Source organism: Coregonus clupeaformis, unplaced genomic scaffold, assembly GCF_020615455.1.
Source record: "Coregonus clupeaformis isolate EN_2021a unplaced genomic scaffold, ASM2061545v1 scaf0464, whole genome shotgun sequence".
Classification (NCBI taxonomy): domain Eukaryota; kingdom Metazoa; phylum Chordata; class Actinopteri; order Salmoniformes; family Salmonidae; genus Coregonus; species Coregonus clupeaformis.
This window is the reverse complement of record NW_025533919.1, coordinates 95175-111666: the sequence shown is the minus strand read 5'-3', so window position 1 is coordinate 111666 and position 16492 is coordinate 95175. Positions and strand designations below refer to the sequence as shown.

The following is a 16492-nucleotide window of genomic DNA, read 5'->3' as shown; positions in this document are numbered from 1 at the left end:
TGTGGGACTTGCATATGGAACACTTTCTCATACCAGTGAAAAACTGTAAGCTTATAGCCTATATAATATTTCCTGCATCTTTGCAGGACTGATTCGTCTTGTCACTGGAGAGTGAGTCTTTATTATCACGCCACTCTCCCACTACATATTGAGGTCATCAACAAAATGGTTACTGTCTCCAGCGTTCAAAAATCCTTTTTAGCGTTGCTAGCGCACATTGTTATTTACGTGGCTAAGACATGGAGGGTTGTCACGGCAGCTGCTGTTCTGAGAGCATACAATGTGTGATAGGAAAATTATATGCAACAACACCCACTTACTATTTCAATGACAAGGCGATCTTTACTCGCTGGGCAGTTTGTCATTCATTGGCAGGTGGAAGGCATTCTTAGGGGAGCGGGACAAGGACAGGGTAATCAATGTTTATTAGAGCTGTATAACGCTAGGTGCCTATCAGTCTGTTGGAATGTTTTAGGCAGTTAATGTGCCACTCAATAGTCTATCTTTGTGATGATGACTGTTGTCCTTTCATAAATGGGGTCTTCTCTCACTTAGTCTGATGTTGCTTTGGCATTACAGGAGAGCAGTAAAACAGTCATTTACAACATGTACAAAAGGTGTTTGTGATGCCTTGACTTGAACTATAGTGGTCTTTTATTTATATTTGAAGTGTGTCCTTATTTTCGCATAAGATTATGACCTCCATTGCTTAATTTTGATTGATTGATTTATTTCCATGCACATAATAGGTCTATGCAGATAATATGGCTGCTGGTACGCAGTATTTCAGTAAACATTTATGTTGACTATCATAATGACTATCTAAATCAAGGATAGCCTATCTATCAAAAGGATGGACATTATGGACCTAGATTTTCAGGTTATTTTGGACATAATTTACATCCAACATGGAAACCATAGGCCTACATACCGTTACTTATAAAAGCTGCTCTCTTTGGCGTTAAGTCATTTTTATATGCTAGCCTCTGTATTGATGGGGTCTACCACACAAATATTGTGAGAAATTGTTTTGACATGGGCAAATTTCCAGGATGTATGAACATTTTCTTGATTCAAATAAGCCCCCTATTGTGGAACAGAGCCCAAAATAAGATTATTAATCGTTTCTGTATTCTAATTAACTGAATGGCATATTTAATTATACCAGCTAAGCACATCTATCCAACCTCCCCTCAGTATGAATTAAAGGTCTCATAAAGATTTAAGCAGAGTCCACTTATAGCTCCTGAAGTCCTGTCTAGCATATCATTTTACACTGGGCTTTTATGGGTAGAATATAAGTTACAAGTTTGCCTGAATACAATTACTTATTTTCTCTGAACACAAGAAACTAGAAACAAAATTGTATTTTATTTTGACATAAGGTGATATAGTAGCAGGGATTAAAACTAGAAACTAGAAAAGGATGCAGATGGACTAATGAGTCTATGAGGTGTGGGTTTGTCTTGGTTCAAATCAAATCAAATCAAATTGTATTTGTCACATGCGCCGAATACAACAGGGGTAGACCTTATTGTGAAATGCTTACTTACCGTAACCAACAATGCAGTTTTAAGAATTAAGAAATAATATTTACTTAATAAACTAAAGTAAAAAAAATACAAGAGCAACAATAAAATAACAATAACGAGGCTATATACAGGGGGTACAGGTACCGATTCTATGTGCAGGTTAATCGAAGTAATTGAGGTAATATCTACATGTAGGAAGGGGTAAAGTGACTATGCATAGATAATAGATAATAAACAGCTCATGTTTTGACCTTGGACTTGCTGAATTTAACGGTTTGAGGTCTTGGTCATGTGACGATAGCCATGGTCTCTGGTTGTAATTCCCATGCAGTTATGATGGTGGTTAATTTACATGAGTCCTCATCATAACATGTCATTACGTCGGCAGAGCTTGCTCTCTATCACCTGGTGGTTTAATTAATATAGAAGTGATTGGGATCACAGGAAACACAATTTCAGCCCCTCTCTGATACTTATTCCTTTGCTTTTAGATAGTATTACCCTAGGGTTATTAAAAACTTACCCTACGAGATCCGGAGTACTGCTGGTTTTCTGTTCTACCTGATAATTAATATGCACCCACCTGGTGTACCAGGTCTAAACCAGTCCCTGAATAGAAGGGAATAATGAGGAAAAAAAAGCAGTGGAACTGGCTTCTGGTACATATTTCAATTTGGTGGCCTTAGACCTTGTTATTGTGTGAGTGTAACTGGCATATTGAAAACAACTGCCAAATCAACTCCTTTGATTATTAAGCTTTGTGCGGTATGGATGTCTCCCTCTTTTATTTCGCTTTCTCTCTTTTATTTCTCTTTCTCTATTTCTCTTCTTCTTTATCTTCTCTCTCTTCTTCCTTGTCAATATGAACATGAATGTGAGACGTTCTGAACAGGTCGACATTTGATGCATCATGCAGAACTCTGTAGTAATTGATCAGCTGCTTGCCACAACCGCCCTGTGATGACTCACTGCAGATTAATCTGAGCAACATAACAGGCCATCTGTCCATCGAGGTGGTTTATGACCACCTCAGCTACAACTCATTCTCACACATTACTGCAGAGTAGGAGGTGCAAGGGAGGCAGAAGAGGACATGTATGCCTACAATATGACTAACTGTGTACTAATACCATTATTAAGTTGGCTGTATTCACTCCCAGTCATCCAGTGGGACGTTTCTGATGCATAATTGAATTAATTATTGTTTTGATGCACTGTTGATTTAATGGAATGTCTGTGGTTGCAAATTTAGAGGGGACTGTAAATATTGCTTTATTAGGTTAATAATGTATTTTACAACGGCAGTGCATTGCCTCTGATAAAGAGCTTTGGTTTTAATTATGAGGGTTTGATGCAGCAAGTAAGAGATGATGTTGAGTGAGCCCTATGTTTATATGGGCATTTGTACCAAAGCATATCCATGGACGTTTTGAGGGCTACAGTGCCTTGCAAAAGTATTCACCCGCCTTGGCGTTTTCCCTATTTTGTTGCATTACAACCTGTCATTTAAATGGATTTTTATTTGGATTACATGTAATGGACACAAAATAGTCCAACTTGGTGAAGTGAAATGAAAAAAATAACTTGTTTCAAAAAATTCTAAACAATAAATAATGGAAAAGTGGTGCGTGCATATGTATTCACCCTCTTTACTATGAAGCCCCTAAATAAGATCTGGTGCAACCAATTAGTTAAATAAAGTCCCATGTCACATGATTTGTCACATGATCTCAGTATATATACACCTGTTCTGAAAGGCCCCAGAGTCTGCAACACCACTAAGCAAGGGGCACCACCAAGCAAGCGGCACCACGAAGACCAAGGAGCTCTCCAAACAGGTCAGCGACTAAGTTGTGGAGAAGTACAGATCAGGGTTGGGTTATAAAAAAATATCTGAAACTTTGAACATCGCACGGAGCACCATTAAATCCATTATTTTAAAAATTTAAAGAATATGGCACCACAACAAACCTGCCAAGAGAGGGCCGCCCACCAAAACTCACGGACCAGGCAAGGAGGGCATAAATCAGAGAGGCAACAAAGAGACCAACGATAACCCTGAAGGAGCTGCAAAGCTCCACAGCGGAGATTGGAGTATCTGTCCATAGGACCACTTTAAGCCATACAGTCCACAGAGCTGGGCTTTACGGAAGAGTGGCCTAAAAAAAGCCATTGCTTAAAGAAAGAAATAAGCAAACACGTTTGGTGTTCGCCAAAAGGCATGTGGGAGACTCCCCAAACATATGGAAGAAGGTACTTTGGTCAGATGAGACTAAAATTGAGCTTTTTGGCCATCAAGGAAAACGCTATGTCTGGCGCAAACCCAACACCTCTCATCACCCCGAGAACACCACCCCCACAGTGAAGCATGGTGGTGGCAGCATCATGCTGTGGGGATGTTTTTCATCGGCAGGGACTGGAAACTGGTCAGAATTGAAGGAATGATGGATGGCAAGGAAATTCTTACCTGTTTCGGTCTTCCAGAGATTTGAGACTGGGACGGAGGTTCACCTTCCAGCAGGACAATGACCCTAAGCATACTGCTAAAGCAACACTTCCGTGGTTTAAGGGTAAACATTTAAATGTCTTGGAATGTTTCCCCTCAATACAATTGAGAATCTGTGGTTTGACTTAAAGATTGCTGTACACCAGCGGAACCATCCAACTTGAAGGAGCTGGAGCAGGTTTGCCTTGAAGAATGGGCAAAAATCCCAGTGGCTAGATGTGCCAAGCTTATAGAGACATACCCCAAGAGACTTGTAGCTGTAATTGCTGCAAAAGGTGGCTCTACAAAGTATTGACTTTGGTGGGGTGAATAGTTATGCACGCTCAAGTTCTGTTTTATTCTTATTTCTTGTTTGTTTCACAAAAAAAAAATATTTTGCATCTTCAAAGTGGTAGGCATATTGTGTAAATCAAATGATACAACCCCCCCCAAAATCAATTTTAATTCCAGGTTGTAAGGCAACAAATTAGGAAAAATGCCAAGGGGGGTGAATACTTTTGCAAGCCAAGAACTCCTTCAGGGGAAATAGTTAATTCATTCATTCATTCATTCATTCATCCATACATCTGTTTATTCATTCAGTTCTAGTAGTTTGGGCTGAACGTCCAGAGACTCTATGAAAACAATGGAGGGATGTGTTAGGGCATATAGAAGAAGTGGATGTTTATGGTCTGGGCGTTACAAGACAAAGCCCCAAGGATGAAGGGCATAGCTAGCAGAAATCGACACAACTCTAAAAAATAGATCCTGTGATTGACCATGAAAGGCAAGAACAAAATCTGAACTTACCGATTGTTCTATGGGGAAAGTTATCTTCCAAAACAACTGCCTACTCAAAGGATAAATAATTTCCAAGGTTTTTCCATCCTCAACTAGTCTATAATGTTTATAACGCTAGATTTATATTTTCTACTTTTGCAGTACAGCAACAAACTGTGGAACCTAGAATGAGAACAGAACAATGTCAAAGTTAGTCATATCAGTCATATGACCTTTCCCCCTCTTTTGTCTTTAAACTTAATCAATGTTAGAACTAGTTCAACATTCTCTTTATTTTTTTTACCCAAATTGTTGCAATTAAGTAATGACCACAGAATGATTAGCCAACATCATTCACAGTTACATGGAATTGGATCATGCCAAACAGCCATCCATCTGTCTCGCTCTGAGACGTAGGCTTTGCAAAACGGGGTATTTTAAACGCTGTCCATCTGTTGCGACAATGTTCTTAGATCACTGCGCAGTGTGGAACATATCAAGTTCGGCGAATGTGTGTAAATCAACATAATGCTGATATAGGAGTTAGGGAGAAAAATCACGCTGGGCTCCAAATGGGTGAAATTAGATTGGGAACGCAGAGAGACTTAGGAGTTACATGCGGCCGTTAATTTTAGATCCTTTTCAAGATTAGTCAAATACCTTTATTAATATTATGAAGAAGTGCTAAAGATTTGATCATAGAGGGCTGATAACCACTTATAGGAATAAACCTGATGAATTACACACACAACAGATCGTATCACACATATTACTGGACAAAGTAATACGAAAAGGCCAGACCTTTCTCCTGTATTACATTTCTACAGTTTCTCATAAGGATTTGACTTTGGATTGTACCCAGGTCACCGTATGTGAAGTAATGCTCCTGTTTCTCTTGTTTTTGCCTCCATTCGTTCTCCTATCTTATTGAACCTACCCAAGATGCCCTTTTTACCCATAACCCCTTCCGTTGCTTGTGAATCCAATCCAGTGGCTCCTCCTGCTTTTCCATTGCTCCCCCCCACCCCATCATCACACGCTGCTTCTCCTGTCCCTCCCCCAGGCTCCAGCTGCCAGATGAGAACCCTGGACAGCGGGATTGGCACCTTCCCCCTCCCCGACTCCATCACCCGGGTCAACGGGCGCCACATTCCCAGATCCGAGTCCAGCCCAGACCAGATGATGGCGAGCATTCCCAGTCCCACTGATCCTGACCAGGATCCTGACCTGCTCTCGGCCTCTGCTGCTCATTCCCCATTCCATGTGAAAGTGCCTTCCCTGTCTGAGACCCACCCGCATGCACCACCCACCAGTGCCCTGGGCCACTCCCTGTCTGACCCTACAGTTACTGGACGAGGTTGTGGACAGGACGCCCTGAGCCGCCTCCCCAGACCATCCACCTCAGGTAAGACTGGGGGTTCACCTCATATCAACATCCGCGTTACGTCCCCATTCTATACCCTTCACCCATAGTGTGCACTTCCACACTCTGCTTCATGGATTACGAAGCATTGGACTGCCATAAGCATTGGCTGGACAATGTCCACACCATTGTTCTAATACCAGTCCAGTCCCATCATGTGAGGTGGTGTGTTCAAGTGCACACTTCAGGGAGAAAGGTCGATGATAGGGACACAACCACTGTTACAGGCTCTGTGTTGTCTCTGTCTCATGCCAGTGGTTTTATGTTAGGTAAACCAATGATCCACAGCTGCATATAAAAGCTAGAATAGCTGGGCTGGCTCAGAGGATATTTGGCCACTATCATGAAACCCAATTTGGTGTTAACCCATCTATAAACTGTGTATAAAATGAGAGAGGATAAAATTCAGATCTTCGCTGGCTCAATTTGATTGTGAAATGAGGGTGGCAGTGTTTTACTTCAATACACATCATTATGATCATTGTTGAACCTTAAATTGCTCTCAAGAATTCAATACATGTTCCACCCTCTCAATCTCAACAGAGGATCCATTCTCCACTTGAAGGTATTCAGTGAAAGGAAAACCTTGTACCTTTGTTAATCAGTCTCCTATGCATTTTGAATGCTGTACTAGATGGACAAGCCTATCAGGCTTGATTGGTATTCTGAGTGATATTCTGTAGCTCTGCTTAACAAAGGACCCTGCGTCCCCCACCCACCTTCACAAAACCCTCCAGATAACACGGCCCACAGACCATGTCCCAAGGATAAGTCGCTAATACAATTAGACACGCAAACTCACTAGCGACAATTAGCGACATAGATCATAAACCACCTTCTGCCTGTTTGTTTACCGCAGCAACACAACAGCATGGCGGTGGGTGGAAGGGAGGGAAGGATGGAGAGAGGGATCATATGGGCTGAGGGAAGTATCACTAACAATGTACTCGTATAGGGATGAGTGATCCCAGAGATCACGCCTAGGGATTTATACAATCAGGGAATGAGTGTCTATCTGTGTGACCTCGGTACTGCAGTGGCACTGCAGAGAAGGTAGGTATGACCAGCAACTGTCATTATAACGAATAGAGAAGGAGCCTAATCACCACCACAGATTCCCTCACAGGTAATCAGGAAGATGAAAGGACTATTTTGTCCTCGGTGCGGTACAAATTATTCCGCTGATGTTCCCGCGGCGCCTCCCGGTTAATTATATTGTCAGGAGAAGGTAGAAAGTTGTAGAGGGAAAAATAAGAAAAAAAGAGGGAGGAAGGGGTAGGTAGTCATTACAATTCAAACTGACTCAGCTGTGACTATCATTGGGTGCTTTGTCATTGGGGGCGACAGTTTGAAGCTGGTATTTCGGAGCTGCTTCAAGTGAGAGATGCAGCAGTGTAGTCACCGTAGGGAGGATGCCAATGACTATTAATAGATGAAATGCCAAACTATCCTCACACTTAAAGAAATCGTAGCATCATGCTCTTGTTGTACAGCGTGTGCTTTCACAGGTTAACAACTATATTGGCATAGCGTTAGCTATGGAATGCGTCCCAAATGGCAACCTGTGGCCCTGGTCAAACGTAGTGCACTATAAAGGGAATAGGGTGCCATTTGGGACGCAACTATGAGTCTTGCTGTAGCTCCAGGACCTACATGTAAAAGCTTTGACATTTTATTTCTAATTCCGTCCTCTATGTACGTAATGCGTAGGCTCTCTTCCTGGTGTGAGTGTATGGGTTGGGTTGTTGTCTGTGTCTCATGATTTGTTTCTCTTTACTTTTGAATGATAGATGTGATCAGAAGGAAGCGACTGAGTCAGATACAGTTGCGCAGCACCAGCCACACAGTCACTACAGAGGCCCACGAGGAAAAAGTGGAGAAGAAGAGGAACACCAAGGACCTAAACTCACCCAGTGTAAGGAACTTCCCCTACACTATTAGACCTATGTCAAAGGGGTGGTGTTTTGGGAGCAAAATAGACTGCAATAGCATAGTAGCATAAACTCATTTTTTTTGCATGAAATACAGTAAATGTTGCTAGTAGTAGAGGGATGTGGTTCAGTTATTCTCTGACTGAACCAGTCATGAACCTTTCCATGCAATTAAAACAGAATAAGAGCAGCAATAAGAGAAAACTGCTAAACTGACAAATCTACTTAAAATGCCTAATGGTTGTGTTTTTGTGTAGCATACAAGATGCATTATCATCTGTAATTGTGGCTTCCGTACTTACAATCCCTATACAATTGCACATCTCCAGGAAGCATTATCATTATGAAAGAGTATCTCCGTAATCTGTTGCGGAAAGAGTGATATTAAAGGGATGTTATCTACTTCCCCAGAGTCAGATGAACTTGTGGAAACCATTTTTATGTATCTGCGTCCAGTATCATTGAAGTTAGAGGTAGTTTCGCGAGTCAATACTAACTAGCATTAGCACAATGACTGGAAGTCTATGTGTATCTGCTAGCATGTTAGTAGATCTAGGGCCTCATTGCCAAAATCCAAAAGTATCCCTTTAAGAAAGCAATTACTAACTAGCGTTAGCACAATGACTGGACATCTATGGTAACAGCCAGTGTCCTATAGACGTCCAGTCATTGTGCTAACACTAATTAGCATTGGCTCGCGAAACGACTAACTTCCTTCATACTGGACGCTGAGACATAAAAATGGTATCCACAAGTTAATCTGACTCCGGGGAAGTAGTCTTTAAAGGGATACTTGATCTATCTTCTCATTCTGTTCTGATGTCCCTCTCTTTCCTGAACAGGACAGAGTCCTGAGAGTGTGCACATACTCTGGCAGCAGCAGTGACACAGAGACAGAGTCTGAAGGGAACACGCTAGGCTCCACCCAAAGCACTCTTACCAACAGAGCAAAGACAAGCAACCAAGGTCAGAATCACATCTGCATCCCACATCCACAGACACAATAATGATGTTATTTAGATGTAGGCCTACAGCATTTGATTTGAGCCAGTTTATCTTAGGTCTATTTTACACATGAATTGTTTGAAACAACAGTACATCTCCTTGCATTTTGTTATTGCAGTTCCAAAATAATTGAAGTTGATTGAGTGATAGATATATTGGTTGATTGAAACTTGCTCTCCACAGTTGTCTACGAAGAGGAGACGATGAAGAGGAGCAGTGTGGGAAAGTTCCCGTCAATCATGGACTACTATCAACATGACATGTTCTCTCACATAGAGAAGGACGACCACAGGAGGAGTTTCTCCCAATACAACTTGTTGCACAACCAATCATCGCTAGAGGGAAAAGCACGAGACAGACTAAGCGTAAGTACTTCTTGTTGACCTATGACAAACACTGAAAAAAAATATCAACGCAACATGCAACAATTGCAAAGATTTTACTGAGTTACAGTTCATATAAGGAAATCAGTCAATTGAAATAAATGCATTAGGCCCTAATCCATGGATTTCACATGAATGGGCAAGGGTGAAGCCATAGGTGGGCCTGGGAGGGCATAGGCCCACAGACAGAAATACTCCTCAACTCCTTTCTGGGATTTTCTATTTCAGCTCATGAAACATGGGACCAACAGTTTACATGTTGTGTTTATATTTTGGTTCAGTATATTACCTTTGACATATCCTTTTGTAGCTCGGTTGTTTTCACATATACTCAACTAGATGATCATGATCTTTTGATGTTGCTTCAGGAGGATCTATTGCACAGACCACTTTACCTCGACCTCGGAAAAGTATTATGTTTACAATACAGTGTTTGACACTAAGGATGTAGTCAAACTTTCCCTCTAAATTTTATGTGAGATCATGCATTAGCTCAAGGCAAACTGTTTCCATGGTAACGTGCAGTCCAACTCATGTGAAAACAAATCAATGTAAAGCAAAATTGGTCCTTCTCCAGCTTCTCCAGCTTTCTCAAAGTGCGTACAAAGTCCACAAAGCTTGATGTCTTTCACCCTCCTATAAAGCGCTGTGGTTGGATTGTTCTGACATTTTCATAAAATAAAAAAACTGAAAGTCGCCTAATTGCTTTCGATCGGCTTGCCCTCTCGTGTCACGGGGTATTTGCCTAACGGTATTTAACTTCACTGAATGACAAATGAGGAGCAGTGACCATGAAATGGCCCTCGCCCCACTCCCCTCAGCCCCCACTTCCCATTGGATCAGTGCAGTAGAATAACCTAACACACACACACACAGAGACCTGACAGAAAAATCCATAATCTGCAAAAGGATCTGACTCAACACAAGTTCAGAGAGAGAGAGAGAGAGAGAGAGAGAGAGAGAGAGAGAGAGAGAGAGAGAGAGAGAGAGAGAGAGAGAGAGAGAGAGAGAGAGAGAGAGAGAGAGAAAAATACATTAATTTGTTTTATGTTGTTGACCTATGGTTCTTACTGTTGGCCTATAGAGGCCTTGTACTATGAAAGAGGGAGCAGTATTGAAACTTGCAGCTACTCTGCTAAAGCGAAATACAACTTTGCAGGGCTCAGGGTGCTTTGTATGCCTTTTTATTAAACTTACAATATCAACCTTGCCAGTCGCTTTTTTGTGCTCAAATATTTCTAAGATTCAATAAGTAAAGATCTATTCCATTCTGCATTGACTGAACAATTGACTGCTCAAATTGAATGTGGAAAATGAATGTCCTTGGCGTATGCTTTGACCCTGACGAAGGCACTGCATACAGAAACATTGGTTCATCTATTCATTGAATAACTGGGAGTAAAATAGAGTTTGCAGCTTTTTGTCTTCTCGGCTGTTAGTCTACACTAAATGAAACAATTTTGGATGAGTCTTCCGCTCCCACTCTACAAAGACGTTTTTGTGCTAAAATGGCCAGGATTTGACCATTTTAATGTCTGTGTGAAATAAAGTGAAGTGTGGTTGCTGGTTGCGGAGGTGGGGTTGTAACTGAGGTTTTTCTAACAAGGTTTATGTGTGGTTGGCTGCTGCGGTGGTGAGCCGGGGTTTGAAAGCATGGCTCGGATTGTGATGAGACTCCCTACAGAAATGCAGTGTGTCCGACAGAGACCATGTGCATCCAACCTGCACAGAGATCACCCAAACAACGATAACAAATACACCAAAGACAGAGCAACACTATGGATTTAATCCTACCATCTATTGCTGTCCAGTAATTGGTCTTGGAAAGACCTCACAAGAAAATATCTTTATAAATAAAATAAAACTAAGGAACTTTGAAAATACATCTAACCAACACAATTAAGACCTATGAGGACTATTGGCATTGTTTTGTCGCATAGCCCTAGGCTATTCGAAATTCATCCGTTAATAATTACATTTTCAAGGTAAAGGTATACAGATATTTTGGCATGAGCCAAAAATAAATATGGTGGTGGGACCCCACTGTATATGTGACCATTCCCTTTAAGTCAGTCAGGTAAGTTCATGGTATCTTTATGGAAGATTCGTTTGGGAAGTGGGAAGTGTGTGGAAGGTGCGGGTGCGGGTGCAGTGTGAGATTGGGTGATTTAAGTGCCTTTAATAACCTTTCACAAACACTCAGGAGAGTGATGTAAAGCTCGGCAGCTCCCATCAGAGACCTCATGGCCCAGCCTGGCCCCCCATTCATCATCCTGACACTGCCTGACAGCAACGCTGCCTGCCTGCCCCTCTGCCTGCCTTGCTACACCCCCTCTTCCCTCTGCCTCCTTCAACCCCCCCCACACCCCTTTCTTTCTCTATCTTTTGCTCTCTCAGTTTAGCTCTCATCCTCTCTTTCTTTCCCTCTCTTTCTTTCTTATTTCCTTCTCTCCCTCATTTTCCCTCCTCTCTCTCTCTCTCTCTCTCTCTCTCTCTCTCTCTCTCTCTCTCTCTCTCTCTCTCTCTCTCTCTCTCTCTCTCTCTCTCTCTTTTTCTCTCTCCTGATGGGTAATAGAGATTTCTGCAGGCCTTTCCGACAGGGGGAAAACAGCATAAGATGCTGTGCTGGGGCTGGGCAGGGCCTAAGGAGCCTGACCAGAGAGGGCCAGGTTACACAGCCATATGCCTCATAACTATATAATATCTGTGGTCACACGTTCTCCCCAGCTGCTTGTAACAGCTTGTTACCTGGAGCACTAATGTAATGGGGAGAGAGAGGGATGTTTTTGGTCTTGGACATGCAATTGGAAATAGAAGTACAGACATGTAAGAAGTGCTTCAGATGACAGACTTTTGAATCAAATATTGGGGCAGAATGTTTCCAACGTATATATCCTTTCAGAATCCCAATTACCCAAGGCATTCCCATTGAAATGAAATACCTTAGCAGTTGACAAGCTCTTTTTCTACCTGAAGTGCCCCTGAGGCGATGTTTTCCTGTGTGTTCGGTTGTAAAGGATACACTTCAACTGGCTCCTTAGGTGCCAGCAGATGGTCAAGGTCTGCACGGAGGTTGGTTTCGACCCACAGACAAGAGTGGTAATTGTGTTTCACCAAATCAAATTCAATCACAGATAAGAATCCCTCCTACCGAGATAGAGAGCTCAGTGCTGTTAGGAGAAGAGCAGGACCATGATTGCTGTTCCTCACTGTCAAAGGCACTGAACGAAAGGCCACCCCAATTCCAATCACTGATCACAATCAAGTCATACACCCTCTGCTCTGTTCTCATGATCTTCCACATCCATGCACCTGTAGACTACACTGCACTGGCACATACTATAGGGTTGGTTTCCCGGACCCAGATTGAGCCTAGTCCTGGACTAAAAATAATTTTCGAAGTAGCACTTTTGGATTCTCCAGTAACTTTGCTAGAATGGAGATATGCGTCATTGTGCAGATTTGAATCCCATTTGTTTTTATCACCAACCCTTGAATTACCGTTGTACCTCAAAAGTGATATTTTTCAGAACTCTAGGGTATTTCTGATTTTCTTAGTGCTGATTTAGTACATAAAGAATATCTAACCCGCGGTGCCTGTGTGTTGAATGCATTAGTGTAAACCACCAGATTGTTAGCGGAGTGGTTCTGGGTTGGAGTTCCTGGGAGGAAAGCCATTTCTAAGGGCCACCTGTCAGTGAACACTTAATGATGAGGAGTTGGTGAAACCCTGAGGGCGGTCTATACCCCTGGTAATACAGTAACAACTCTGTGTACGCTCCACCCGGGAAGTGTGTGGATGGCTTGGCCCCTTCGGTAGATTGGCTAGAGGTAAATCCAGTTACCCAGAGAATTGTGTTTACCTTTACCACAGATAAAATGTAGCCAGAGAGGCCAGGCTCCTTCTAATGATTCCTCAAATTATTTCAAGATTCCTCAGTGCATGTTGCATAAATAGTTCTGTTAAGATATTCTAATAGCTATTGACCAAGGTTGAATTACACAACAGATTTTTTTTTCTATTGAAGATGTGTTTTGTACTCACTGTGGTTAGATTTATGACTGTATGTGGGAAAAATGCATTATGCATGATTTCTGTGATTATGCTAGATTGGAGATGCAGAGGTTTATATATATATATATATATATATATATATATATATATATATATATATATATATATATCTCACTGGGGACCTTTCCTATTGTTGTGTTGCCAATTTACTCAAGGGTGGTGGAATGGCTTGGAGGCGTTTTCCATGGAAGAAGGCAATGAGTTCAGCGACCACACACGATAAAAGTGTAGATACCAAAGATATTTCTCAAAAGTACATAAACAGGGCCTAGAGGGCTCTAGTGATTCATCATGAAACTGCAACATTAAAGCTGCAATCTGGGATTGATTTCTTAGCAAAATGGCAGCCCCAAACCTGTTGTGGTATATTCTTCAAGAATCAATGGATTGAAATCTCCATTGAACAGATACCCAGATCCCACATTATACCTTTAAGTGAGATTCTCTGTGCATACCAAAACACCTATCAATATGCAAAATGATATTCAATAGATGTTTGCTCTACAGTATATTTAAGGTTAAGCCATTTGCGTTACTTTATAGCGAGAAGAAGCCGGCCGCCGTTTGACTCGTTTCTTTTTAACAACATGGGCTGCTGACAAAAAAATAATACATTGTGTCAAAACAGCTACGAAGGAGAATCTCTCCCTCTCCCTCTCCCTCTCCCTCTCCCTCTCCCTCTCCCTCTCCCTCTCCCTCTCCCTCTCCCTCTCCCTCTCCCTCCCTGTGGAAAGGTTGATATCTCACGGCAGATTCCCCCAGACAGACTTATTGGGCCTTAAGCATGGGAGGAGAATGAACAAAGCTCTCAATAAATCAATGCGATACTCAGGAATGACAGTAGTCAAAGTGCTTTGTAGTGTTGCGTTACGCTGAAGTAGATATACACTGAGTGTACAAAACATTTCCATCACATAGACTGACCTCATGAGTCAACATGGGCCAGCATCCCTGTGGAACACTTTCGACACCTTGTAGAGTCCATGCCTCGACAAATTGAGGCTGTTCTGAGGGCAAAAGGTGTTCCTAATGTTTCGTACACTCAGTGTAAATTCAGCATGACAGCCTTGTTTTTCTTGTTTCTGGATATTCTTTGTTGAGAGACCGAGTGACAGATTACTTATATGAAATTATATGTAGAAAGGGGCAATCTGGGACTGCTTTATTGTTGTTTGAATACCAGATTGACACTTTAAAGTATGATAATAATGTGCTGCAGTGTGGACTCATTGTGGGCAGATGACAAAACACCCCTCATCTCATTTTCTCCTCTCTTGTTTGTCTTGTTTTTGCTGTAGAAAGGGAATCAAGTGGACATGACGACAGGCGGCTGCGGCGGAGTGGTCCAGGCCGGCTCTAGAGACGTGTCCTTGGAGTCCCTGAACAAGCTGAACAGCAGTGGGCTGGGGCTGTACCCGGAGACAGAGCAAAGGCCAAGTAGCGGTGACTGCTCCTGTTCCGCAGGGGAGAGAGAGGAGGACTGCTGCAGCAGGGCTGACAACGAGCCCTCGTCGTCCAGCTACGGCTCCAACAAGCCCGGGGCGGAGCGTGTGGGTTCTCTCAGTGATTCGCTTTACGACAGCTTCTCCTCGTGCACCAGTCAAGGCTCCAACAATGTGTAGAGTAAGAAAGTGGAGGCCGGGGACGATTCTGTGGAGTCCTCTGCTACTCCCACCAACCGAAGCACTTAGGTCATAAGGAAGGAAGTGATGTCATAGGTGATGTCATAAGATAAGGACGTGAACCCAGACTGTACAGTATGCATGACCTCTGACCTGGACAATTAAACTATAGGCTACAACAGTACCACCGTTCAAGGTGTGGAAAGCAATATTAGAAATAGTCTTCTTGCATTATATATTTTTTCCCGAAGGGGGAATGTTTTTTATCATTGCACTGTAACAAATACTGTACAAAGTTTTTAAGGAATTTAAAAAGTGAAATTCAACTTGAAGACAAAACTAGAGTAAATACCACCAAAACAAACCAATCAGAAATATCATCAGGAGCAACTGATGATGCCTAGTAGTGTGAAGCAATACCTTAGGAATCATCAAATGTGAAAAAAAACAATTATGGTTGTTGGATGTGGATGTGGATAGACGGTTTTCTCACTGATCATTATTTCTCAAGTTTGAATTGGAGCAATGTTTTACTGCCACAGTGTTGTATGCCATAATGGCAGGTCTACACACCACAACTCCCATCATGCAATACACTGCAACCCATACCATACAATCACAGCCCCTAAAGCCATTGGCTCAAACGTGTACGATTTCCAGACTGCTGTGGTATCTTGAAAGTTGCATGGTGAACGAAAATGTGACACACACACATTAGAACAAATACAAGAACAAATATTGTATTTTATTTTTAAAGTGGTGTGATTTATACTTTATATTAAGTGACCTAAATACATGCATGTGCACATTTAATTGAACCACCAGTACTGTGGAATCTTAAAGAATAATATCCTGCATATTGAATGTACTGGAGTCAGTATTGACTTTGAATTGTATTATAAATTAGGAATACATGATCAATCATTTCTACCAGCAAGTCAAAACTGTCAAGCTGAACTTCAACTGATGTGTAGTAGCTTAAAGGGATAGTTCGGGATTTTGGCAACAAAGCCCTTTATCATTTTCCCGAGTCAGATGGACTCATGGATGCCATTATTATGTCTCTGCATCCAGTATGAAGGAAGTTAGAGTTAGTTTTGCGAGCCAATGCTAACTAGCGTTAGCGCAATGACTGGAAGTGTATGGTATCTACTAGCATGCTAGCAGTTACCATAGACTTCCAGTCATTATGCTAACATTATTTAGCAACTTCCTTCAAACTGCACGCAGACACATAAAAATGGTATCCACGAATT

At 41.9% G+C, this 16492-nt stretch overlaps 1 protein-coding gene across 1 annotated transcript in view; it reads left to right on the top strand.

Moving 5' to 3' along the window:
• The window catches only part of LOC123484795 (nck-associated protein 5-like), a 96487-nt gene extending 80503 nt beyond the window's left edge, over positions 1 to 15984 (top strand). The window contains 5 exon segments of the mRNA XM_045215520.1: positions 5861 to 6202; positions 8011 to 8135; positions 8994 to 9117; positions 9340 to 9521; positions 14913 to 15984. Of these exon segments, the coding sequence (XP_045071455.1) occupies positions 5861 to 6202; positions 8011 to 8135; positions 8994 to 9117; positions 9340 to 9521; positions 14913 to 15236 (1097 nt within the window). The 3' untranslated portion in view covers positions 15237 to 15984.
• The last annotated feature ends 508 nt before the right edge of the window (positions 15985 to 16492 follow it).